General features: G+C 51.1%; 1 protein-coding gene across 1 annotated transcript in view; it reads right to left on the bottom strand.

Moving 5' to 3' along the window:
- LOC137655698 (uncharacterized) overlaps positions 1–25,428 on the bottom strand; it is a 129,947-nt gene that overhangs the window by 81,198 nt on the left and 23,321 nt on the right. Inside the window, exon 2 of the mRNA XM_068389687.1 lies at positions 2,556–2,750. Coding sequence (XP_068245788.1) covers positions 2,556–2,743 — 188 coding nt within the window. The 5' untranslated portion in view covers positions 2,744–2,750. The remainder of the gene's footprint in view (positions 1–2,555; positions 2,751–25,428) is intronic.

The raw sequence follows: 25,428 nt of genomic DNA, 5'->3' as shown, positions 1-25,428 counted from the left end.
GCAATATGATCTATGCTGCAAATATACTGGCTACTGCATAGTCATATACTGTAGTTCTAGCCGGCATGTTGTCAGCAAGGCTAGCACCTAGGGCACAGTTCAGTGGCCGCCCGCCGGTTGTCGGCGGCTTGCCGGCTGTCGGCACACTAGTCCAGTCGGCATCTTGCTAGACAGGGTAGTGGCCGGTAATCAAAACTCGGCCGGCTCTTGCCGGCCAAGTAAGTCAGTTGTGCCGGCGCACTAGTCCAGCCAGCACCTTGCCGGCTAGGGTAGTGGCCGGCATCTGCTGGTTAGGGTAGTGGCCGGAAGCTGCCGGTTAGGTTAGCGCCCGGCGGCACTAGCCGATAGAGAGAGAAAAAGCAAGGAGTGAAGGATGATGTAAGAGCTCTGTCTCACTTCCTTCCTCCGGAATGAGGGTTCAAATGGAAGGGAAGAATATAAGTAGTTCAGGCTTCCACCCATCCACCACCATTGTCGGTCTCTGCCGGGCACAGGTTTGTGAATGGCAGTCCAAGAGAGGACTGAAGAACACTCTACAGCAAAGGGATACTCTGTTGGCAGCTGGTCCAGCCGGCACAGCTCTCCCGGAGCCTGCGTCCATAAGGGAAAGCTGAGCGACTATGCCCTACAACCTGCCGGAAAGCGGTGAGATTGTAGGACGACGGCCAAAGGGTTGCGATGGCTTGGCCATCAAAGGACAGAGGGGGGAGGGAAAAGAGTCCTGTATAAGGTGTGAAAGGAGCCGGCAGGTTGCCGGTCCTACCACACCCTAAGGAAACTCTGTTTCAGTATCGGCGCCATCCTAGGCAGCAGGAGAAAATCTATTCTCCAGCCTAGGTTCTGCCAATACAGTTAAGGGGCCGGCAGCCATCTAGTTGCCAAGCCTAAACAAGAGAGAAACAGAGTTCCAGTGCCGGCGCCATCCTAGGCAGCAGAAGAATGTCTATTCTTCAGCCTAGGGTCTGCAAGAACAGGACTAGTCTACTAGACCACAGGGAGAAGGTGGCAAAATCATATATCCCCTTCAAGTGTGGTCTAGGGAGGTCTAGCCTCCTATACTGGCAGCGTAATCCGACAGGGGAATGACTATTCACCCTGCCGGACAGCTGCCGGCACAAGACTATGTACTCTGAGGTTCTGACCTAAACCCAAAACCTGCCACCTGCAGCTAAGGGAAGGGGCAGAAAACCCTAGCCTAGTCCTGCCTGAATGACAACTCGAGGCACGACCAACTAGGGTTGTAGCCTAAGGCTACACCCAGACGGAAGGAGGGATTACCCTTAAATCTCCACTGGAGGCGAGTATCGCTTTATATAGTAATTCTAGGAGATATCTATCCCCGCCTGAATTGATAAAACGATACACGAGGGTAACCGGGGAACATGTATGAAAGTATAATAAAGCCACTAGGATAGTAGCCCAGTGGCAGCGAGAATCGACTACCTAAATCATCGAAGCTCTCTCGTATACTATCTTGGAAGAGGAAATATTTATATGCAATCAATATATCTTACATGTATAAATTGCCTAATAGCTTCATTTAAATTTAATAACACTAGGAATGCTTATTATATCATGCATGAAGGTAAACTGAAACGCCTGGGGTAGGAAGCCTAGCGTAAGCAAGGTTCGGTTACCTAAATCGCCGAAACTAATACGAATACTATCGGCATAATATAATTAACTCCTAGCAATGCTATTTATACCGGGAAAGTCGTTCTGGCTAACTAAATAACTCATGCGTTACGAACGACAGCGCCAAAGATGCCTCCGGTTCAGGCAATACCTCTGCCACTAAATTAACTTAATTTTGACTTAATTTTCACTATGAGGCAAGAGCTAAAATTTATACAATGTAAAGATCAAATACTCAACTTTCCAGAGGCAGAAGAGATTGGAGATTGCATGATAAATCCAAAATATCGAGAGAGCTACTGGGAAAATCACTGAGCGAGTTCGTAACAGATAAAGGAATAAAGATGGCGACGACGATGGCACCATCTAGATACTCAAATAGTAATGGAGGAAGGGAACCTTAATAATGGCTCCCGTTTTATTTTTTACACTTCGAGGGGGAAAGTGAAAAAAACACTATGTGGGGTGAAGATTGCTATGTGGCATCTCAAGGATACATCCCCTGATATTATGCGATATCCTTAAAGGAAACTTTAAGGATATTCGCGTCAGGAGTTAGAATTCTGGAGACCTTAAGTTAGATTCTCTGGGAATATCACTGTAGTCAAATATACCCTAGGACGCTACTTAAAGGAACCTTCCATCAGGACGACATGGCCTAAGCCCAAATATATATATATATATATATATATATATATATATATATATATATATATATAAATAACTATGTATATATAAAATTTGTCTACATAACACTTTCTAAACATTACTGTATAGTATCTGTGAGTACTTTTACACATAATTGAATCAAAATATCATCTGCGTTCCCATTAATATACTTTCTTGAACAGTATCGTGGACATGTCAACCTCATATTTCCCAGATCCTTTCTAAAAGTAAGAAATATTGCACTAACATACCTTTGGTCATTTCCTTTTTGTGATAATTCAGCTAGATGAAGAACAGCTTCGGCCCTAAAAAACTTCTCTTTCTCTTCAAGTTTCTGGTACTCCTTTTTCAACACTGCTATCTCTCTGGCTAATTTACCATAGATTTCATTGACTTTGGCAACTCTATCAATCTGCTTTTTATTTCTGATTACATCCATGATATACCTGTGAATAAAAAGATACTTGGTACAATTTCTAATTATTTCTACGAACCTCCACTGATGTTCATATTGCTACTCTCTGGAAGCTTTGCTTTAGTCCCAAAAGTAAAATATTTCCCATTTTTTTTCCTTTTAATAGACTCATGCCTCTTGTAAAGTAATAGAATATCTATCGGTTAATGGCAACCACCGATCCAGAGATCCTTTGTCGACATTCCCCATCTCCAGATTATCTAAATTCATGTTTTATAGTGTCCTTAAAGATGTCTTCTGTATTTGTTAGTAACTGTCGTGCAGATCGTTCAGGGGAATTATTTCTGGGCAATCATGATCCGTATTCTCTTTGTGATTTAAATAAGCTTTGTGCAGAGTGTAAAGGCTTCAATTTTATAGGCAAGTATGTTACTATGGATAAAAACCAAATTAAAGTTCAGAGTGCAAAAGAAAACTTGCTTTGGATATCTAGAGAAACTATACTAGTCAGTTATAGGGGGGATAACAATAATGACACGGCAACATTGAACTCCAATAGAGTACTTAACAAAATTAAGCTTGAATACTGATGAGCTTCAAAAGCTCCCAACTTCTTTAGCTTCTTTGGTAAAATCTGAGGGGCCAGCAAATCTTAAATTGAAGGCACAACAGTAATTCTGAGCTAACCTTCCATATTTCAAACTCTAACCTAGTGGTTCTAGTATTCTATTTAGAATGGGTTCTGTAGGTGCAGTGTATCACAAATTCAAGATTCTCTCATAGAGCATCAAATTCTTTACAGTAGTACCCCCATCCCATGCCATTCATTTGTTCCAAGAGACCCGACATGTCGGATTTTATCCCTATAAAGTGACTTTACACTCTCTATACACGTAAGAAAACATTATAAAGCACATACAACCTAATAACATTTTATAACAGTCACATACCTACATAAACAAGCTTCCATGTGATATCAGGTACAGTACTGTACATATAACACTTGAATGAAAAACAGTGGAACCTCTACATACGATCTTAATTCGTTCTGGGACCTGCTTCATAAGCTAAAATAATTGAATGTTGGAGCAAATATTCCCATAAGAATACATTGTAATTTGTATAATTTGTTCTACAGCCCAAAAAACTATGATAACTCCTTAATAAATTACTACACATAATTACACATAACAATAATACAATTGCATTATATAAGAGAGATGTAAAAAAATGACAAATTCGTAGATAATTTGTATTTTTCCTAACTATACAAACCTTGGCTATTTAATAGGGGTTATTACTTTTGGCATAGCTGAAATGACGAGCCATTAGAATTTTAACGAGGGTTTACTACCCCACCACCCCACCCCCCCACACACACACCTGTGCTTGAGCCAACTTTGCTTGGAGGTAGGACTTCAAGGGGGATAGGGCTGGCGGGCAAGTTTGATTAAATAGCTAAGGTTTGTATAGTTAGGAAAAATCAAAAATTTCAAGTAATTTTTATTTTTCCTAACATACTTACCGAGAACTACTTTCTTAGGAGTTACCTGTAATCTCCTCTCTACCAACCAGAGTTTTGTGTAGTATACCCTATACCCGTTTTCTATGGAGGGCTAACCCGGGAGTGAGAGAACGTGCCCCGAGGGTAGCCTTTGCGCTAGGTCGAGGTCCGCTTGGGTCGTGTGCGCCAGTAAGTTCCTCGGATGTTGCAAAAGGTCCTTGCAAGGGCAGAGAGGCACTCGGGGAAGTTAGGGAGGGCCATTACCCGAAAGTAGTTCTCGGTAAGTATGTTAGGAAAAATAAAAATTACTTAAAATTTTTGATTTGTTCCAACACGAATACTTACCTCGAACTACTTTCTTAGGAGACTTACACTTTAGGAGGTGGGAGTGACTTTCTGACCTTCAGACCCAGCAAGCGGACGCCAAGTAGCCTAGCTATGAATTAGGTTTTAAAACAAAAACACACTGGGAAAAACGGACGATAGGGTAACTACACAAAGAGCTCACGTTAGTGTCTAAGTACTCACCCTTTGAAAAATTCTTCTGATGCTGAGTCCAGTAAAGCAGTTGCAGAGACGTGTTCTTCCATGGTTACAAGTGTGGTTATCTCCGACAGGGATAGGAAACAGGGATTAGGGTGAAAAGGAACGAACCTGTGTCTCCTGGTTTTGCTATCCACGATTGAGCCTGGGGCTTTACCGTTAAATCACTTGCGCGAAGATGACTGTCCCAATGGAGAACCCGTCTAAGGACCTTCTTGAGTAGTCCTTGAGGTAATGGGCAGTAAAGGTTGACTGGTTCGACCAGGTGCCCGCACGAAGGATCTGACCCACTGCCATGTTCTTCTCAAAGGCTAAGGAAGTGCTCAAACCTCTGATGTCATGGGGCTTGGGAGTGCCTGGCAGGGCCAGTCCTTCCTCTTTGTAGGCCCTGGCAATAACTTGTCTCAACCAGAAGGAAATGGTATTCTTCGATACCTGCTTCTTTGTAACACCTGTGGAGACGAAAAGGCTCTTGATGCCTGGCCGGAGATGTGCAGTCCTCTCAAGGTATTTCCTAATGGCACGGACAGGGCATAACCTCAAATCCTCAGAATTCCCAGTCCTAGGGATAGCTGGGAGAGAGAACCCCTCGAATTTAGGATCCCAGACTGCTAGGTTCTGGGTTTTCGCCACAAACGAAGGAACGAACTTGAAAGAGATCTCTTTCCACCCCTTCGAATGAGAGACGTCATAAGACAGCCCATGGATCTCACCTACCCTTTTCGCAGAGGCCAAGGCCAACAAAAAGACTGTCTTGACAGTGAGATCCCTGTCTACAATATCCTTCATTGGTTCGAAGGGGGGGCTACTTAACATCTTCAGGACCCTAGCCAGGTCCCACTGAGGCACCCTAACCGCTTGCGGGGGGCAGGACTGTTCAAAACTCCTGACGAGCATAGAGATGTGTCTAGAGGAACCCAGGTCAATGCCCTTCAGAAGGAAGACTTGACCCAAGGCCGCTCGTACTCCTTTTATAGCTGGGATTGACATCCCTATCTCGTCCCTGAGATATACTAGAAAGTCTGCTATGTCTGGGACCGAGGCTTTGAGGGGTTTTATGCGCTTCGAAGCGCACCACTTCGTGAAAGAGGCCCACTTCGCTTGGTAGACCGCTGCCGACGACCTTCTCAGGTATAGCGACATCCTCTTAGCTGTTCCTGCTGAATATCCTTCCTTCTTCAGGAGTCACTCGATAGTCTCCAGGCGTGAAGGCGTAGAGACTGGGTTGTCGTGGAACCTGAGAAAGTGCGGCTGTTGTAGAAGATCTGACCTGTCGGGGAGAGGCCACGGAGGATGGCTCGCCAGGTCTTTTAGGTCTGCGAACCACTCTCTCTCCGGCCACCAGGGCGCTACCAAAGTCATCCTTAAGTTCCGGGCAGCCCTTACTCTGTTGAGTACTTGCCTGATCAACGTGAAGGGGGGAAAAGCGTACACATCTAGGTTGTCCCACTTGTGCTGAAAGGCATCCTCCAAGGCTGCCCTTGGGTCTGAGACAGGAGAACAATACACGGGAAGTTGCAAAGAGGTCCATCACCGGGAAACCCCAACGTTAAATAATGAGCTTGGCTACTTCTGGGAGGAGGGACCATTCTGTTCCTACTATCAGACCCATCCTGCTGAGACCGTCGGCTAGAACGTTCTTTTTCCCGGGGATGATCCTTGCCAATAACACAACCTGGTTCGCTTCTGCCCAATCTAGTATCTCTAGGGCGAGATCACACAACTCCCTTGATTTCCAGCCTCCCTGCTTCTTTATGTACGCTACCACTGTGGCGCTGTCGCACATCAACGCCACAGTGTTTCCCCTTAGTAGATCGACGAAGTGCAGGCAAGCTTTCTGGACTGCCTTCAACTCTAGGACATTGATATGTAGGCCCTTCTCCCCGTCCATCCAGGTTCCTCTCGCCGTCCCGTTGAGGAGATGGGCTCCCCATCCCTGGTTGGAGGCGTCTGTGAATAGAAGTAACTCGGGAGGGTCGGTCGCGAAGGGCATCCCCTTGAGCGAGTTCGACCGGCAATGCCACCATTCCAGGGAGGGTATTGTGTTTGGTAGGACTGGGATTAATTTCTGGGACGAGTCCAGTTGGTTCCAGAAGTTCTTCAGGTTCCATTGCACGGCTCTGAGTCTGAGTCTCCCCTGGGGAACCAGTTTCTCCAACGACACCAGATGACCTATTAGCCTTTGCCAGTCCTTCGCCCTCCTGGGTTGTCCCGACAGGAACGGAGGAAGGATCTTCATCAGATTGCTTATCCTCTCCTCCGACGGGAAAGCTTTCACTAGTAAGGAATCCAGTGTCATCCCCAAATAGGTCATTCTAGTGGAGGGAGATAGGTTCGATTTTTCTGGGTTGATCATGATACCCAGACCCTTGCAAAACTGGAGAAGTTTTATACCCAGCTCCTTCAAAACGTCCTCAGAGGCGGAAAGAAGCAACCAGTCGTCCAGGTATCGGATGAGGCGAATGCCTCGCTCGTGAGCCCACACTGAGACTGTCGTGAAGACTCTCGTGAATACCTGGGGAGCTGTCGACAATCCGAAGCAAAGGGTCTTGAATTGCAGGATCTGGGTACCCCATTTCACCCGGAGAAACTTCCGACTTGAGGGGTGGACCGGGATTTGGAAGTAAGCGTCCTTGAGGTCTATGGTCATCATGTAGTCTTTCTCCCTCAAGGACAGCAAGACTGACTTTGGAGTGTCCATTTTGAACTCTGTCTTTCGTATAAACTTGTTGAGAGCCGACAGATCTATCACCGGTCTCCACCCCCCGTCGCCTTTTCTACCAGGAACAGGTGGCTGTAGAAACCTGGCCCTGGGTGCAGGATCTCCTCCATGGCGCCCTTTTCCAACATCGTGGACACCTCTTCTTGAAGGGCAGCCCTCTTTAACGGGTCCTTGGGTACCAACCACTCTGACAGGCTGGCCGGAATTAAAGGGGGGGTTCTGCTAAGAACGGTAACCTGTAACCCTCCTTCAGTATGGACACTGTCCAGGGCTCTGCTCCGTGAGCCTTCCATACTTGCCAATGTAGTCTGAGGCATCCCCCAACCTAAGGCTTGGGCAGGAGTAGGGGGCCTCCCACTCTACCTCCTCCTGGAGGAGCGGCCTGAACGGCTTCTCCTGGAGGCAGAATAACCTGTCCTAAACGAGGCCGACGCTGCTGGGGCTCCTCTATGGGGGGGCTGAGGCGCTGAGGCCCACGAGGGAGAAGGGGCTTCTCTCCTCGTCAGGCTAGGCGGGGCCTGTGAAGTCGAGGAACCGTCTGAGGCTGACCTCTAGTAGGGGGGGCCTCCTTACCGGTGGAGGTCTGGGAGCGTTCACTTCTTTTCTCTTAGCCACCTTTTCCATGATCTCCTCTAGCTCCTTCAAGGGGAACAAGGAGTCACCCCACACAGGAAGGCTCCTCATGGCCCTCGCCTCTCTGTCTGGGACCTTCCGGGAAAGCTTCGCTAGAATGGTGTCCCTTTTGCGAAGAACCCAATTCGCTGACAGGGCGAGGGACTGGTATGTGAGGAACTTCAGGGTCTTGCCCCCGGAGATGATAAGCTCCCTCAGGAGGCTTTGCTGTTCTGGGTCCGTCAGGTCATATGTGGCTTGCACACCTACCAGTGTGGAAGCCCACCAGTCCAACCAAGAGGAGACATGAACTAGGTCTTTAGACATCTCCTCAATCATCGCAGCCTCTGACTGTGAAAAACAAATCGGGGCTGAAGAGGCTCTGTCCTCCGAGGCACCCTGTCCCAGAATGTTGAGGGCAGGCTCCACTTTGCAGGCTCCCAGTCGTTGTCCCTCTGGCACATAAACCCTGCTCTGCGTTTTGAGCCCTTGGAGCAACTTCGAAGAGCTCTGCGTTTTGGGAGCTTCGGCATTGCCTGCTACAACTCTATCGACATGAGCCCGTCCCAGGACAAGATCTCGGGCCACAGGTAGGGCTAGGGAGGATTTCTGTTGGACAGGTGCTTGCATCAAACGGGTAAGACTGGACCTCCAGTAGTCCTCATCGGTAGTAACTGGCTCTTCAATTCTGTGATGCCTTCGGATCAGGCCTATAACTTTCCGATAGGCCGAGTCCTCGGTCGGGGAACCTTCCCTACCGTCGGCAGAACCCTCGAACTGATCCCGAGGAGCCGGGTCACCGGGCACTCCCATCGGGCGCCTTGGTTCTGGCACAACAGGCACTCCCCTGCGGAGGTACTGGTCTTCCCCGGCAGAAACCTCCGCACCAGGTACGGGGGTCAGAACTGGCATAGCCGTGTCGGCGAGGACTACTGTCCGAGCATTCTCTCTGGGGGAGGAGGACGCGGATCCCGTGGGCTGACCCGACGGAGGGAACCGTTCCTTAAAATCTGAGGGCCGAACCAGCTGGGCTGATTTGGCCAGGCTGCCCGTAAGGAAGTACGGTTCCCCCCGCTGGGCGGGGTGAACCGGAAGCTTCGCGGCCTTACGCCTGCCTGAAGAGGCCTTCTCGCATTTCTCCCTGCGAGGGTCATATTTATGTCTGGAGGATGGCCTCCGTGGTGAGAAATCCCTGGATTGCCGGTCTGGGGAACACTGTAACTCAGACTTACGGGGAACGAATACCCAATCAACATCGGGGGACCTACTCCTCCTGTGTTTCCTCCGTGGAGAGCGGGACCGTCTCCTGCTGATCCTCGAACGGGATCTTGAGCGGGAACGCCTGCTCCTGGACCGCTCGCTCCGTCGCCGATGTCTCCTCCTGAAGAGAACGACGCCCCACCATCCGAAGAGCCTGACGACACTGTACCACCCGCACGACGGGCAGAAGCGGGGGGCGCGGAGGGCTGCGCGACTCGCTGCGTGCCCGAGGTAGAGGGTTGCAGGAAGGTTTCTGGGACCGACGTCAGAGGAGCTGGAAAAGAGGGTTGACGCCCAAACTAGGGAACCAGGTATCCAGGCCCTCTTCCATCCGCATAGGGAACCTACCTGGCGTTTTAGGGAGCTTCCACCCGAAGGAATCACTTACCGTGGTGTCTAACTTACCCTGGGTGTCGCCACCTGCCGAAGAACCTGAAACACAGGCCCACGAAGGGGGCGAAAAAACAGGAACAACATTACTACACCATAAGGGGTCGTCGGAGGAAACGTTCCCCCCAAGCACAAGGGCAGAGTCTCCAGAACCCCCCGACACAGCACTACCAGGCTCCCCACTAGCCTGAGAAGGCCCCGCAACCCCCACTTCACACACACTAGACTCCTGGGGAAGAACCCTCGGCTTTTTCCCCGGAACGGACTTACCTCGTCCCCTACTCTGGGTAGGGGAAGGCGAGACAGAAGCCCCGTCGGACCGTCTACTGGGTGACGGTAGCGGCGAAGAGACGCTAGATTTCCTGGGCGATCGTTTCGACGACTTCTTCTTCTTCGTGCTGTATCGCACCCACTGAATCTCACTCCAACTAACACACTCAAAGCACGTATCCAATGGCGAGCACATCTTGCCCCTACAGGAAGAGCAAAGGGAGTGAGGGTCCACTTCGGGTTTGGAGAGGAACGCTCCACACGATTTTCCGGCTCTAGGCCCAGGACAACGGCGGATTTGCTCCATAGCACACAATCACAAGACACAGGAACGCAGGGAATCAAAGGGATACACTTGGGAAGCACAAGGAAGGGTAGTGAACACACAGGAACACAAGGGATAAGCACAAAGCTACCACGCGGTAACCACGCGGGACACACGAGGCGGACACAAAGGGTCGAGAGAGACGAGAGCGACGTATGGTATCACGTCGCGACCAGAGAACTTACTGGCGCACACTACCCAAGCGGACCTCGACCTAGCGCAAAGGCTACCCTCGGGGCACGTTCTCTCACTCCCGGGTTAGCCCTCCATAGAAAACGGGTATAGGGTATACTACACAAAACTCTGGTCGGTAAAGAGGAGATTACGGGTAACTCCTAAGAAAGTAGTTCGAGGTAAGTATTCGTGTTGGAACAAATACAAATTATCTATGAATTTGTCATTTGTTCCGTAACTGACATACAAACCACGCTATTTAATAGGGGTGACTTACCCATTAGGAAGGGTGGAACGTCCCAGCCAGTACTGGCTTTTGGCTTTGCCTGGGGGCTCACTATTCGAGTGTGTCAGTACTCAACAATAAGGAGTCCCTGCACCTCGCGAGAACCTTGCTACGCAAGGACTGCGGCCTACGCAAGCTGTGTGTGAAGGTATAATAAAGTGTGACTCGTCCTAGGAAGTGTGAAGGTATAATAAAGTGTGACTCGTCCTAGGAAGTTGACCTGTAGTCCTTTAGATCGAAACTTTCGGCTAAGACTCTCCCAATACCACCTCGTCAGGGTATGGGGACGTGACAGTATTAGCTTAATACTAGGAACAAAAGGAAACATGGTTTACCTGCAGTGGTTTGAGGTCAGCTGTGCAGAGAACCCAGGATGCTGCTTTCCCCAAGAGAGGGGAAGATGAAGAAAAGAATAAAGGCCAGGCAAACCTTTTCATTCATGCAGACTAAGACCGGGTAAGAATGTCCTCAACCTTCTGCTACTTGTCCACTAAGGAGCCTGAGGTTTTAAACCAACTGTTGTGCAGCCACCACAGGGCCGATAGAGAACGTATCGAGCCTCCTGTGGGTTACGTCTTGCAGGTAGTGGGCTCGGAAGGTCGTCTGATGCTTCCACACCCCAGCCTGAAGAACCTGCGTCACTGAGAAATTCTTCTTGAAGGCCAGGGACGTAGCTACACCCCTGATATCATGTGCTCTAGGGCGACGTGACGGAGGAGGGTCTGGATTCAGGGACAGATGGATCACCCTACAAATCCATGCCGAGATGGTGTTCTTAGTGACCCTCCTCTTAGTCCTCCCAGTGCTAACGAACAATGCTTGCACCTGAGGACGGACTGCAGCCGTTCTTTTGAGATACAGCCTCAAGCTATTTACTGGGCACAGTACGAGATGGTCTGGGTTATCTGTTACAGAACGGAGACTCGAAATCTGGAAGGAGTCGAACCTAGGGTCCGCCATCCCCGGATTCTGAGTCTTAGCAATAAACTCAGGGACGAATTTGAACGTTACCTCCCCCTATCCCCTTGAATGGGCAATGTCATACGAAAGACCATGAAGTTCACTAACTCGCTTGGCCGAAGCCAAAGCTAGTAGGAACACCGCCTTCCAAGTTAGGTGGCGATCTGAAGCCTGGCGTAATGGTTCATAGGGAGGTCTCTTAAGGGACCTGAGAACTCGAACCACGTTCCATGGAGGAGGTCTCACTTCCGACTGAGGGCAGGTAAGTTCATAACTTCGTATGAGTAGGGATAGTTCCAGCGAGGAAGAAATGTCCATTCCTTTGAGCCTGAAGGCTAGACTTACGGCTGAGCGATAGCCTTTCACCCCCGAGACAGAAAGGCGCATTTCTTCCCGCAAATACACGAGAAACTCCGCTATTGCTGGAATAGTGGCATCGAGTGGAGAGATACCCCTTCCACAACACCAACCGCAGAAGACTTTCCACTTTGCCTGGTAGACTGATGTGGATGATTTTCGCAGATGTCTAGACATCCTGATCGCAACTTGTTGCGAAAATCCTCTTCCAGCGAGAAGATGTTGGATAGTCTCAAAGAGTAAAGTCGTAGCGAAGCTACGGTTTTGTGGAAGATGTTGGCATGTGATTGTCTGAGTAGATCGTGTAGCGGAGGGAGTTCTCTCGGAAGTTCCGTTAGGAGTTGCAGAAGGTCCAGAAACCATTCCGCGTGATGCCACAGCGGAGCTATGAGGGTCATTGAAAGATTGACCGATATTCTGGTCTTGTTGAGTACCCTCCTCATCAGACAGAACGGGGGAAAGGCGTACACGTCGATGTTGTCCCACCGTTGTTGGAAGGCATCTTGCCAGAGTGCCTTGGGATCAGCGACTGGGGAGCAGTATAGCGGGAGCTTGAAATTCATTGCTGACGCGAACAGATCCACAGTCGGGGAACCCCACAAAGTCAGGACTTTGTTGGCTACTAGATGATCCAAAGACCACTCGGTACTCACTATCTGAGACGCTCTACTCAGATTGTCGGCGAGCATATTCCTCTTGCCTGGAATGAAACGTGCCGATAGTGGAATCGAGTGGACTTCAGTCCATCTCAGTATCTCTACAGCAAGATGGGATAGCTGCTTCGAAAAGGTACCTCCTTGCTTGTTGATGTAAGCCACTACTGTGGTGTTGTCGCTCATCACCACCACAGAGTGACCCGCCAGGTATTGTTGGAACTGTTGAAGGACCAAGAAAACGGCCTTCATCTCTAGAAGATTTATATGGAGGCACTTTTCTGATTCTGACCACAGGCCCGAGGTCCTGTGGTGCAGAACGTGGGCCCCCCACCCTTTCTTTGAGGCGTCCGAAAACAGCATCAAATCCAGGGGGGGCCAGAAGATCCACTCTTCTTTGTAGGTTCTCGTCTGTCACCCACCACTGGAGGTCCGTCCGTTCCGCAGGTCCCATAGGGATCATGACGTCCGGGGAATCATAACCTTGATTCCACCGGGACTTGAGTCGCCACTGGAGGGATCTCATCCTGAGGCGACCGTTGGGAACTACACGAGCCAAAGATGAGAGGTGACCGAGGAGACGTAACCATGATTGAGCTGGAAGCTCTTCTCGTCTGAGAAAAAGGCTTGCGACCTTCCTCAGACTTGCTATCCTGTCTGATGGGAAAGCTTTGTGGAGATTGGTGTCTATAATCATGCCTAGGTATACCAGTCTTCAAGTGGGAAGCAGAGAGAACTTCTCAAGATTTACCATGATCTCCAGATCCTGGCAAAGTCCCAGAAGTTTGTCTCGGTGTTGAAGAAGGGATGACTCCAAGTCTGCTAGGATCGGCCAGTCGTCCAGATAATGGAGGAGACGGATGCCAATCCTGTGTGCCCACGACGATATTAGGGTGAACACTCTGGTGAAAACCTGTGGTGCTGTGGAGAGACCGAAACACAGCACCTTGAACTGGTACTCCTTGTTGTCTAGGCTGAATCTTAAGTACTTCCTTGAAGACGGATGGACTGGGATCTGGAAGTACGCGTCCTTTAGATCCAGTGTACACATGAAGTCTTGCGGTCTCACTGCGAGTCTGACCGTGTCTGCATTCTCCATGCTGAACAGAGTTTGTTTGACAAACTTGTTCAGAGCTGAGAGGTCGATGACTGGTCTCCAGCCTCCAGACACCTTCTTTACAAGAAAGAGTCGACTCAAGAAGCCTGGGGACCCGTCGAGGACCTCTTGGAGAGCGCTCTTCTTCAACACGGTCTGGACTTCTGCCCGAAGAGCCTGCCCCCTTGCTGATCCCATGCCAAGGGAGCTCAATGACACTGTATTCGTCGTCAGGGGAGGTAGAGATGTTGTGACCGGGACGCGATATCCCTGACTGATTACGGAAATTGTCCAGGAATCGGCCCCGAGTTGCTTCGATCTGTCTGCACAACTTTGTAGGCATCCCCCCACTCCTGGACATGCAGGGGGACTGCCAATCCTAGCGTTTGCGGCCTCGGCTGCTCCCTCCAGGAGTTGTCGGTTTCGTGGTCTTGGTAGGACGGGGCTGCTGGGGTGCTGGAGGCTTATAGGGCTTGGCTGTCAAAGCCCTTTGTAGGAGGGAGTCTTGGTGGGACTTCCTCCACCTCTCAGCAGCATGCTCCACGTCTTTAGGCTCAAACAGATTCGTTCCCTCCACGGAAGAATGTCAGAGCCTGCTTATCTCGGTGCTAGGGACCTTCTGATGGAACCTCTCAGCCACCGTATCCCGACGTTTCAGGATGGTGTTCACCCACAAGTTCGAGACTTGGTGGGCCAGAAACTCGATCGTGCGAGTGCCTGAGAGTAGGAAGGTCTCCATAGCTTTCTTGGTACGTTCTTTGGAGAAATCCACCGAACGTATCAGGATACCCAAGGTCCCTAACCAGATGTCCAGCCACGAAGTGGCCTGCATAGCACACTTCGCAACCTTCTCCTGATTAAGGATCTCAGTCTCCGAGAATGAGACCTGCCGGTTAGAGTCTCTCTCAAGACAGACTCCCCTGGTAAGCTCTTCCAAAGAATGGTGAAGGGGAAGAGCTAGACAAGGCTCCTCCAAGATCTCGATGTACCTCCTCTGCTGAATGCGAGGAGGTGGGAGAAGCTTGTTGCTGGCACTGGATCGGCTGGAGGAGGCTAGCTCAGAGAGCTGGACCGCGATCTTGTCCCTGGTACTCTTAACACCCTGAGACCAGGCAGAGCCGCACTATCCTTAGAGGGTTTTTGAGTCCCAAATACTCGGTCCAAGACCGTGTCTTTGCCCTCTCAGGGGGAATCTCTGGGTCAGCAAACCCATTGAGAGTCGTCATAAGGGTCAGAACTTGCCAAAATGCGTGTTCTGACTCCTGTAGCTCTCCTCCGGATGGACTCGCAGCGAAGTCTCCGGTCCCCAAAGGCTCTTCTTGGGGAGAATCGCAGACGTTCTCCGAGTGACTGGCTGGCTTCGTTCTAAGTCTTGTCGGGGATTTCGGAATTGTTTTAGAGTCCTTTGACTCCCTTCTGGGAGGGATGCAAAACTCCAACAACGACGGAGGTAGGCTCTTCTCCGCCCCTACCCGAGAAGATTTTTCAGCGCGAGGCGGGGTTTCCCCCATTGGTGCGATGGGGGAACGTCTCACCTCACGTGACTTCCCTGAGGACGGGAAGTCCTCGTCTGACAGGGTGGGAGAAAAAAGTCCCGGGAAAGGGGGGGGGGGAGTGGGGGGGGGGTGCTGCTGCCGCCTCGAAGGCTTACGAGGAGACAGCTTAGTCCTCGGAGAAGTCACCACATCCGAAACTCCTCTTTTTCTCTTCAGGGGGGTAGACGCAGCCAAGGATTTGTGGCCCAATTCAGAGAGAACAGGCTTGAAAGCCTGTGCAACCGCTCTGACTAGTGCCCCAAGCCAAGACTGCTGGCTGACAGCTGCGCTGTCAGACACCCCCTCTGGAGGGACAGGGATCAACTGATCCCTGGGAAGTGTTTCCATAAGGGGTTCGCCTTTAAAGAAAAGGAAGAAGAAATATCCCTGGACCTTTCTGGAACCTTCCCCCCCACCGGCGAGCGCGCTGTTCTGCGCTTGCGGGGAGGGGGGGGGAGATATGGCGATGGCAACCTTGCCGTGTGTTGTCCTGCAGCCTCACGCGCGGGAGGGTATTGGCGATCGCGCAATGGGGATTACCTGGGGTCGCGCGCGGGGACTGCTGATGCACATGCGAGCGATGGCGCGTAGAAGCATGCGCAGGAGACACAGGAGAGTGCGCAGAAGGCTGATTGTGCGCTCGTGCGCACGAGGGTGAATGTTCGCGCACGCAGGATCAGTATGAAGAACCCATGGGCGTGCGGGCAAGAGATCGTGCGCCCCAGGAGAGATATCCCTTGCGCGCGGGCGCGCAGTCGGAACCTGCGTTCGTTGGCGCACATTAGGCTGGCGATGTGTAGCTGCTGTAGGGGATGGGGCGTGGGCGCGTGTAGGTGAATGCGCGCGAGTACGCGCTGGCGAACGTCGGCGAGCGCTGACGAGTAGAAGAAGTCTTAGACTTCCCTACAACACCCAAATCCGAAAATTGTGGCCGCGCAGGAGATCGTTGGCGCGTTGGAGAGCGTTAGCGAGTGTTGACGCGTAGGAGAGCGCTGGCGCGTTGGTGCGCAGTAGCGCGCTATCTCAGGAACAGCAGTCGGTGAGCGCCTGTGCGCTATCTCAGGAACCTCAGCAGGTGAGCGCCTGTGCGCTATCTCAGTGAGGTTAGGTCATCGTTGGCGCGCATGCTTAGCATGGCGCGTAAGGGACGTATGCGCGTAAGACGTTGTTGCCCTGAAGGGACCGGTGCCTGACTTGGAAAGACAGGTTTAGTTGATGCATAAAGCGCATCAGCTGCCAGGAGCGGCGACGGCAGGTCAGCAGGCCTATCGGGTGGAAGGTCAACGTGTCCTTTGTCAGGACGACCTTCCACCGAAGGGGATCGCGAACGATACGCAGAGAGGTCCAGGGTCGTAACAGGAACAGTCGGTGATCGATGACGAGGCTCCTCTGCGGCGGACTGCAACGACGATGATGAACCGAAGAGGTGCCTCCTCACCGTCTTATAAGGTGAAGGAAGGCCTCTCCGGCGAAGAGGAAAGCGAGCCTTGCGACATATATGCCCTCAGGGGGGCCGTTGGATCAGCAAGCCGACCTTCAGCAGTCCTCCGAAGAGGAGTCTCTGTGAGTGAACTCCTCCGAGGGGGAGAATCACCGGTAGGAGAGACTGTTGGACTTAGTTTCTCCCTCGTAGGTTGAGCAGAAATGGGAGAAACTAAACCTTCAGCTACTGCGGGATGAGAAGAGGCAGAGGTATTAGGAGATACCGCACTGGATACCTCTGACACTACAACGTCAACAATGGACAGAGGATCAACCTCTGCCAAAGTCAGCGATTGTTTGACAGCGGCACCCAATCGGATGATGTCAATAAGTGCTTCCTTGGAGGGCGAACCCTCGAGCCCCAAGGAAGACCAAAGCTGGAACAAATTTGTTACTGTACATTTAAATTTAAATCCTCCCCCGGGGGAAGAGGAGGAGCTGCCTCGCTATGGGAGGCAACGCCATCTCTCGAACCCCGAGATCGGGAAACAAAACTAAGGTCTACGCTACCACTCGACGGTCTCTCGAAAGAGACCGATCGAGTGGGAGCTTCGGGGGAGGTTTGGGCAACGGAAGAAGAGTCCTTGGGATTTTCTCCTTTCAAAGAAAACTTCGAAGGAGAAATATCCCGCCTAGACTTCTTCACACGTCGCCAAGAAAACCTCTCCCATTGGGAGGTAGACCACTCCCTACACTCACCACACTTATTGCCACTATCACACCGATGGCCTCTACAGTAAGGGCAAAGGGGAGAGGATCCGTCTCGACCACCGACATGAATGTTCCACAAGGGCAGTCGGGTAAACCAGGACAGGTGCGCATATTCGCAGAGACCAACTTCACACTCAAACCTGAAGGAGAGAAAGCAAAAAGACATTAATGGCTGTCAGAGTGGCGAGGGTGAGAGCGGACACATCCAACTACAGTACCATCCGAGCCGAGAGCAAAGAGAGCTCAAGTACAGGTGTGTGAGGGGGAGGGGGTAGCAAGCTACCCTCCCCTACCCCCCCCCTAACTAACGGTGGGGTAGTAAACCCTCGTTAAAGTTCTAATGGCTCGTCATTTCAGCTACGCCGAAAGTAATAACCCCTATTAAATAGCGTGGTTTGTATGTCAGTTACGGAACAAAGAATAATTATAAAGAAATAATAAATTAAAAAGGGGGTTTTATTGTCACTTTACCTTAGAGACAGGCCAGCGCAGGTGTAGGATTTGCTACGCAGGAGACGGATGGTCGGCGAGGAGGTAGAAATGGTGACTGCGATAACGTACCGTAACTTACTCTAACTTACACTACGTTAACTTTAACCTAACTTAGCTTATTTTTTTTTTTTTTTATATTCTATATTCCTTTTACTTTTTTTTTCTTTTTGATTTTTAATTTTCATCACTTACATATGACACATCTTTGTATTAAAAGAACAGAGAGAGAGAGAGAGAGAGAGAGAGAGAGAGAGAGAGAGAGAGAGAGAGAGAGAGAGAGAGAGAGAGAGAGAGAGATGATGTTTATTGTCGAGCATGCAATAAAACAAGCTGAATAAGTGAATCCTTAAAATAATTTTAAAAGTTATTGTTAATAAACAGAGAGAGAGAGAGAGAGAGAGAGAGAGAGAGAGAGAGAGAGAGAGAGAGAGAGAGAGAGAGAGAGAGAGATGATGTTTATTGTCGAGCATGCAATAAAACAAGCTGAATAAGTGAATTCTTAAAATAATTTTAAAAAGTTAGTTAATAAACAGAGAGAGAGAGAGAGAGAGAGAGAGAGAGAGAGAGAGAGAGAGAGAGAGAGAGAGAGAGAGAGAGAGAGAGAGAGAAATATTAACGATAACTTTTTAAAATCAAAAATTTTAAGTAATTTTCATTTTTCCTAACATACTTACCGAGAATTACTTTCTTTAGGAGAGCTTGGTGATCTCTCTTCTCGACCAAGGTTTTTGGCGCCGTTATTCCCCACCCCGTTCTCCCTATAGGCCTACCCCCGCCGCCAAAGAATGCGCCCCGAGGGCAGGATTAGGGCAGGTCACTGCTTCTCTGGGCCATTCTCCTCATTAAGTTCGTCGTATAGCCCAACTTGGCAATGGAAGGATGGCACTCGGGGACGGAAGGGAGGGCCATTACCCGAAAGTAATTCTCGGTAAGTATGTTAGGAAAAATAAAAATTACTTAAAATTTTTGATTTGTTCCAACACGAAACTTACCTCGAATTGCTTTCTTTAGGAGACTTATACTTTAGGAGGCGGGAGTGCTATTCTGACACTTAACTCGGCACGTAGGGCCTAGAGGGCTATGGAATGCGGGGGCCTATGCGCAACCTTACGCTATTACTTAAGATTTTACCTCTTAAAAAATTCTTCTGACGATTTCCTCCGGATGTAGTCGCGAAGAATGAGTTCATCGTTGGGTACAGCCTCTGGCCTTACCGCTACACAGCCCGGAGGGCGGCCATGACTGTCCCCATGGAGAACCCGTCCAAGGATTTTCTTGAATAACCCTTGAGGTAGTGGGCAGTAAGGGTTGACTGGTGCGACCAAGTGCCTGTCTGTAGGATCTGCCTCACCGCCATGTTTCTCTCAAAGGGCAAGGGGGTGCTCAGACCCCTGATGTCATGGGTCCGGGGAGTGCCTGGCACTGCCATTTTATCCTCTTCATAGGTTCTAGCGATGACTTGTCTCCGCCAGCAGGAAAATGGTGTTCTCGGAAACTTGCTTCCTATTAACACCTGTGGAAACGAAGAGGTTCCTGATACCTGGTCGGAGTGAGAGAAGTTGAATGACAAACTATGTATCTCTCCCACTCTCTTATCGGACGCCAAGACCAGCAAGAAGACGGCCTTGAGGGTGAGATCTTTGTTCACGATATCTTTCAAGTGTTCAAAGTGGGAGCGACACATCATCTTCCGGACCTTGCTTAAGTCCCATTGGGGCACCTTTCCCGCCTGAGGGGGGTAAGACTGCTCGAAGCTTTTGACAAGCATCGCTATGTGTCTCGAGGCCCCCAGGACGATGCCCTTCAGGAGGACGACTTGGCCTAAGGCAGCCCGAACCCCTTTTTATGGCTGGGATTGACATCTCCGCATTGTCCTTGAGAAACACCAGAAAATCTGCCATGTCTGGGACAGAGGCCTTAAAGGGTCTAATGTGCCTCTCAGCGCACCACTTCGCGACGGAGGTCCATTTTGTCTGGAAGACTGCGGTTGGCGACTTCTTAGGAATAGAGACATTCTCTTAGCCGTGGAGGAAGAATATCCTTCTTCCTTCAGGAGCCGCTCTTAGTCTTCCGTCGTGAAGACGTAGGGAGAGAGGCCTGTCGTGGATCTTGAGAGAGTGAGGCTGGTGCAGAAGGTCTGACCTGACGGACAGAGGCCACGGCGGTTGACTCGATATGTCTTTTAGATCCGCGAACCCCTCTCTCTCTCCAGCCACCAGGGCGCTACCAAAGTCATCTGTAGGTTTCGAGCCGTCTTTACTCTGCTGAGCACTTGTCTTATCAGCGTGAAAAAGGGGGAAAGGCGTACACATCCAGATTGTCCTACTTGTGCTGAAAAGAGTCTTCTAAGGAAGCTTTCGGGTCTGGTACAGGGGAGCAATAGACTGGGAGTTGGGCGTTGAGGTTGTTGCAAAGCGGTCAACCACCGAGGAACCCCACCGTTGAATGATGAGCTTGGCTATTCCTGGGAGAAGGGACCATTCCGTCCCTACTATGTGGCCCATTCTGCTGAGGCCGTCGGCCAGAACGTTTTACTTCCCGGGAATGAACCTTGCTAACATCACCCCTTGATTTTCTTCCACTCAATCTAGATTCTCTATGGTGAGATCGCACAACTCCTTCGATTACAAGTACCCTGCTTCTTTATGTATGCCACTACCGTGGCGTTGTCGCTCATCCACGCCACGGTGTTCCCCTTTAGCAGACTTGCGAAGTGTAGGCACGCCTTCTGGACTGCTTCCAACTCCAGGACATTGTGCGGAGTTGCCTCTCCCCTTCCAACCAGGTCTCTCGTGCCGTTTCGTCGAGGGGAAGGGCTCCCCATCTCTGGTTGGAGGAGTCTGTGAACAGTAGTAACTCGGGAGGGCCGGTCCCGAAGGACGTCCCCTTAAGTGAGTTCGACTGGCAATGCCACCATTCTAGGGAGGGTCTCGTGTCTGGAATGACTGGGATTAGCACCTGCTGCGAACCCGTCTGTCACCCGAGGTTCCTGAGATTCCATTGGACGGATCTGAGCCTTACCCTCCCTTGGGGAACTAGGTTCTCCAGTGAGACCAGGTGACCTATCAGCCTCTGCCCGTCTTCCGCCCTCCTGGGGTGTTCTGACAGGAACGGCTGACTAATGAGCCTGAGGTTTCTTATCTTATTCTCCGAAGGGAAAAATTCTCCCCAAAAAATGTCTAATGTTATTCCCCAGTAGTTCATTCCGGTGGGAGGGGATAGATTTGACTACTTCGGGTTGATTCAGTTCCCCAGATGCTTGCAAAACTGGAGGAGACTTCTCCCTTGTCCCTCCAAGAGGACCTTTGAGGCGGGAAGAAGCCACCAGGCGTCCAGGTATCTGATAAGGCGTATGCCTCGTTCGTGTGCCCCCACTGCGACAGCAGTGGGGACTCTCGTGAACACTTGGGGCGCTGTTGACAGACCAAAGAAAAAGGGGGGGGGTCCTGAATTGCAGGATCCGGGAACTCTATTTTACCCGGAGGAACTTCCGACCCGAGGTGTGGACCGGAATCTGGAAGTATGCGTCCTTGGGGTCGATGGTCATCCTACAATCTTTCTCCCTCAAGGACAGCAGGACTGAATTCTGTGTGTCCATTTTGAAGTCCGTCTTCTTGACGAACCTGTTGAGGGCTGACAGATCTATAACCGGTCTCCACCCTCCGGTCACTTTTTCCACCAGGAATAGGCGACTGTAGACACCTGGCCCTGGGAGACGAACTTCATCCATGGTACCCTTCTCTAGCATGGACAACACCTCCTCCTGAAGGGCGGTCCTCTTTAACAGGTCTTTGGGATCTAGCCATTCTATCTGGTTGGCCGGAAAAAGCGTGGGTGGTTCCGTTAGGAATGGAAGTCCGTAGCCCTTCTTTAGTAAGGACACTGTCCAAGGTCCCGCTCCTTGAGCCCTCTAAGCTTGCCAATGACGTCCGAGTCATCCTCCAACCCGAGGGTTGGGTGGGGATAGGGGGCCTCCCAGTCTTATCTTCTTCTAGAGGGGTGTCGCGGCACTATCCGAGACAGACCTATTATAGGGCGGTCTCCTAGGAGTCGTAGGTCTGGGGACGTTAGTCTCCTTCTATTCAAGAAAGACCTTCTCCATTATGGCTTCTAGTTTCTTCCGAGGAAACAGAGACTCTCCCCACAAGGGAAAGCTGCGAATGGCTCGCGTCTCCCTGTCTGGTGCCTTCCAAGACACCTTCGCCAGAACAGTGTCTCGTTTCCAGAACACCCAGTTAGCTGTTAGTGTGAGAGACTGATATGTCAATAACCTAAGGGTTGAAGGCCTTGCTGGACAGGGTCCTCGGGGTCAAAGGAGGCTTGTACACCTCCCAAAGAGTAAGCCCACCAGTCCAGCCTAGAGGGGACGTTTACTAAGTCCCTCGACATTTTCTCCATCCTGGAGGCTCCTGCTGGCGAGAACCAGACTGGAACTGAAGAGGCTCTACTGTCTGAAATGTCTTGACTAAGGATGTCCTGCTGACCCCCCCTTAAAGGTTGGGGGACCCCGGCAGTGCTGGCCACTACCTTGCCGACATAATCCTGCTCTAGGACTAGACCTCGGGTAGAGGAAGTGCTAGGGACGTCTTAGGTTGTAAGGAGTCTGCATGATCCTCAAAAAGGCTTGACTTCCAGGAAACTACATCCGTAGTTGCAGGTTCCGGTACTTGTAGTGTCTTCTGCAAAGGCTAACCACTCTCCTATAGACGGAGTCCTCCGTCAGGGAGCGCTCCTCTCCGTCAGCCGAGGACCCGGCTTGGGGCCGGGGAGCTGGGTTACCGGGCACGCCGACTGGACGTCTAGCTCTTTGGGGCCAGGGGCGCCGTCCTGCCGAGGTACTGGATTTCATCTGCGGGGACGTCCGCACCAGGGGCCTGGGTTAGCGCAAGCAACGCTGGTTCAGCGGGGAATCTCGTCGGCCCAAGGCTCTGGGTGCCGAGGATGCGGTTCCCGTGGGCTGACCCGACAGCGGGAACCGTTCCTTCTGACCCGAAGGCCGCACCAGCCGGGCTGGTTCGGCCAGGCCGCCCGACCAGAAGCGCGTTTCCCCCCCTGGGCGGGGTTAACCGGAGGCTTCGGGGACTTACGCTTACCTGTAGAGTCCTTCCTACCGCTTGATCTCGAGGCGCCGGGTCACCGGGCACTCCCCGGGCGCTTCGGTACTGGAATACCAGGCACTCCCTTGCGGTGGTACCGGTTTTCCCCGGCGGGGAGCTCCGCACCAGGTTCGGGGTTAGAACCGGCAATGCCGTACCGTCGAGGACTACTGTTCGTGTATTCTCTCCGGGGACGCAGACGCGGATCCTCGTGGGCTGACCCGACGGAGGGAACCGTTCCTTTTAAGTCCGAGGGCCGAACCAGCTGTGCTGATTCGGCCAGGCTGCCCGTAAAGAAGCCCGGTTACACCTGCGGGCGGGCTGGGGGACGCGGACGCGGATCCTCGTGGGCTGACCCGACGGAGGGAACCGTTCCTTTTAAGTCCGAGGGCCGAACTAGCTGTGCTGATTCGGCCAGGCTGCCCGTAAAGAAGCCCGGTTACACCTGCGGGCGGGCTGGGGGACGCGGACGCGGATCCCCGTGGGCTGACCCGACGGAGGGAACCGTTCCTTTAAGTCCGAGGGCCGAACCAGCTGTGCTGATTCGGCCAGGCTGCCCGTAAAGAAGCTCGGTTAGACCCGTTGGCGGGGTGAACCGGAAGCTTCGCGGTCTTACGCCTGCCTGAAGAGGCCTTCTCGCATTTCTCCCTGCGAGGGTTATATCTGTGTCTGGAGGATGGCCTTCGTGGTGAGAAAAAACCCTGGGTTGTCGGTCCGGGGAACGCTGCAATACAGACCTGGGAGGCTCCTTCTCGGCGAGGCCCTCGGCTGCAGAAGAGACTGAAAAATACGCTAAGAGACTGGAGAAGAATTAGGGACATTTTCCCCCACATGGGGTCATCAGAGGAGACGTGGCCTGCTTGCACCAGGACTCCGTCTCCCCACACACTCTCGAAAGTAGTACTTACCTCGAACCACTTCTTAAGAGTTATCTACTTCACAATAAACCAACCTCGTCTCCTACTCTAGGTAGGGGAGGGTGGTAGGGAAGCTCTGTCAGGCGGGACGCCCGGCGCTAGTCTTCGTAGGCGACCCCTTCGTCGCCTACTTCTTCTTGGTGCTATACCGCACCCACTCAAACTCTTGGGGAAGAGCAATGGGCACTTCCCCGCAACTGACTTACCTCGTCCCCTACTCTGGGTAGGGGAAGATGGCTGTATAAGAATCTCTATTCGACGAGGCATCGGGAATTAAGTTGGCGAGGAGAGGCTCGTCTTCCTATGAGCCTCTTGGATGTATTCTTCCTTTTGGTGCCGAAGTGCACTCACTGCACTACGTTCAGGACCAGTAGTCCTGACACGTGGTTGAAGGGGAACATAAGCTGCCCCTACTCGGCTAACACCGGGGATAAGGGGAGGAAGAATGATTTATGTAAAAATTGGTCCTTTCAGCTATTAATTCCTTGAAGAAAATCAAGGAATACTGTTCCATAACGCACACAACGCACGACACAAGCACTAAGGAAATGAATTAAACACCGGGTAAGGACACGGTTGAAAAGTGAACGCACAGGAACACTTGGGAAGCACACTGCGAAAAAACACAAGTCCCCACGCTGGGAACACGTGGAAACTAAAAGCGCACAAAGGATCGAGAGATACTGAGAGTGAGGTGTTGAACACCTCACGACCAAGGACTTAATGAGGAGAATGGCCCAGAGAAGCAGTGACCTGCCCTAATCCTGCCCTCGGGGCGCATTCTTTGGCGGCGGGGGTAGGCCTATAGGGAGAACAGGGTGGGGAATAACGGCGCCAAAAACCTTGGTCGAGAAGAGAGATCACCAAGCTCTCCTAAAGAAAGTAATTCGAGGTAAGTTTCGTGTTGGAACAAACTTATTTTAAGGATTCACTTATTCAGTTTGTTTTATTGCATGCTTGACAATAAACATCATCTTCATCTCTCTCTCTCTCTCTCTCTCTCTCTCTCTCTCTCTCTCTCTCTCTCTCTCTCTCTCTTAGTTTTCTTTGCTTCACTTTGATCCCCTTCGATGGTTTGACTGCTTTAATGGCTTCCTTCTGCTTGATGATCGTCGAGATCGTAGACCTATTCCGGCCATATTGTTTAGCGAGATCACGTACACGCACACCGCGCTCATGTTTTACAATAATTTCTTGCTTCAATTCTAATGAAAGCATTGCCTTCTTCCTCTTCTCACCACTACTAATACCTGTACCGAAACTAAGCTTGTTAAGACCCATGATTACAGTGAACCCTCGCTACTTCGTGGTTCGACCATCGCGG

The sequence above is a fragment of the Palaemon carinicauda genome, chromosome 16 (genome assembly GCF_036898095.1).
Source record: "Palaemon carinicauda isolate YSFRI2023 chromosome 16, ASM3689809v2, whole genome shotgun sequence".
In the NCBI taxonomy this organism is placed as follows: domain Eukaryota; kingdom Metazoa; phylum Arthropoda; class Malacostraca; order Decapoda; family Palaemonidae; genus Palaemon; species Palaemon carinicauda.
This window is presented reverse-complemented; position numbering and strand designations above follow the sequence as displayed.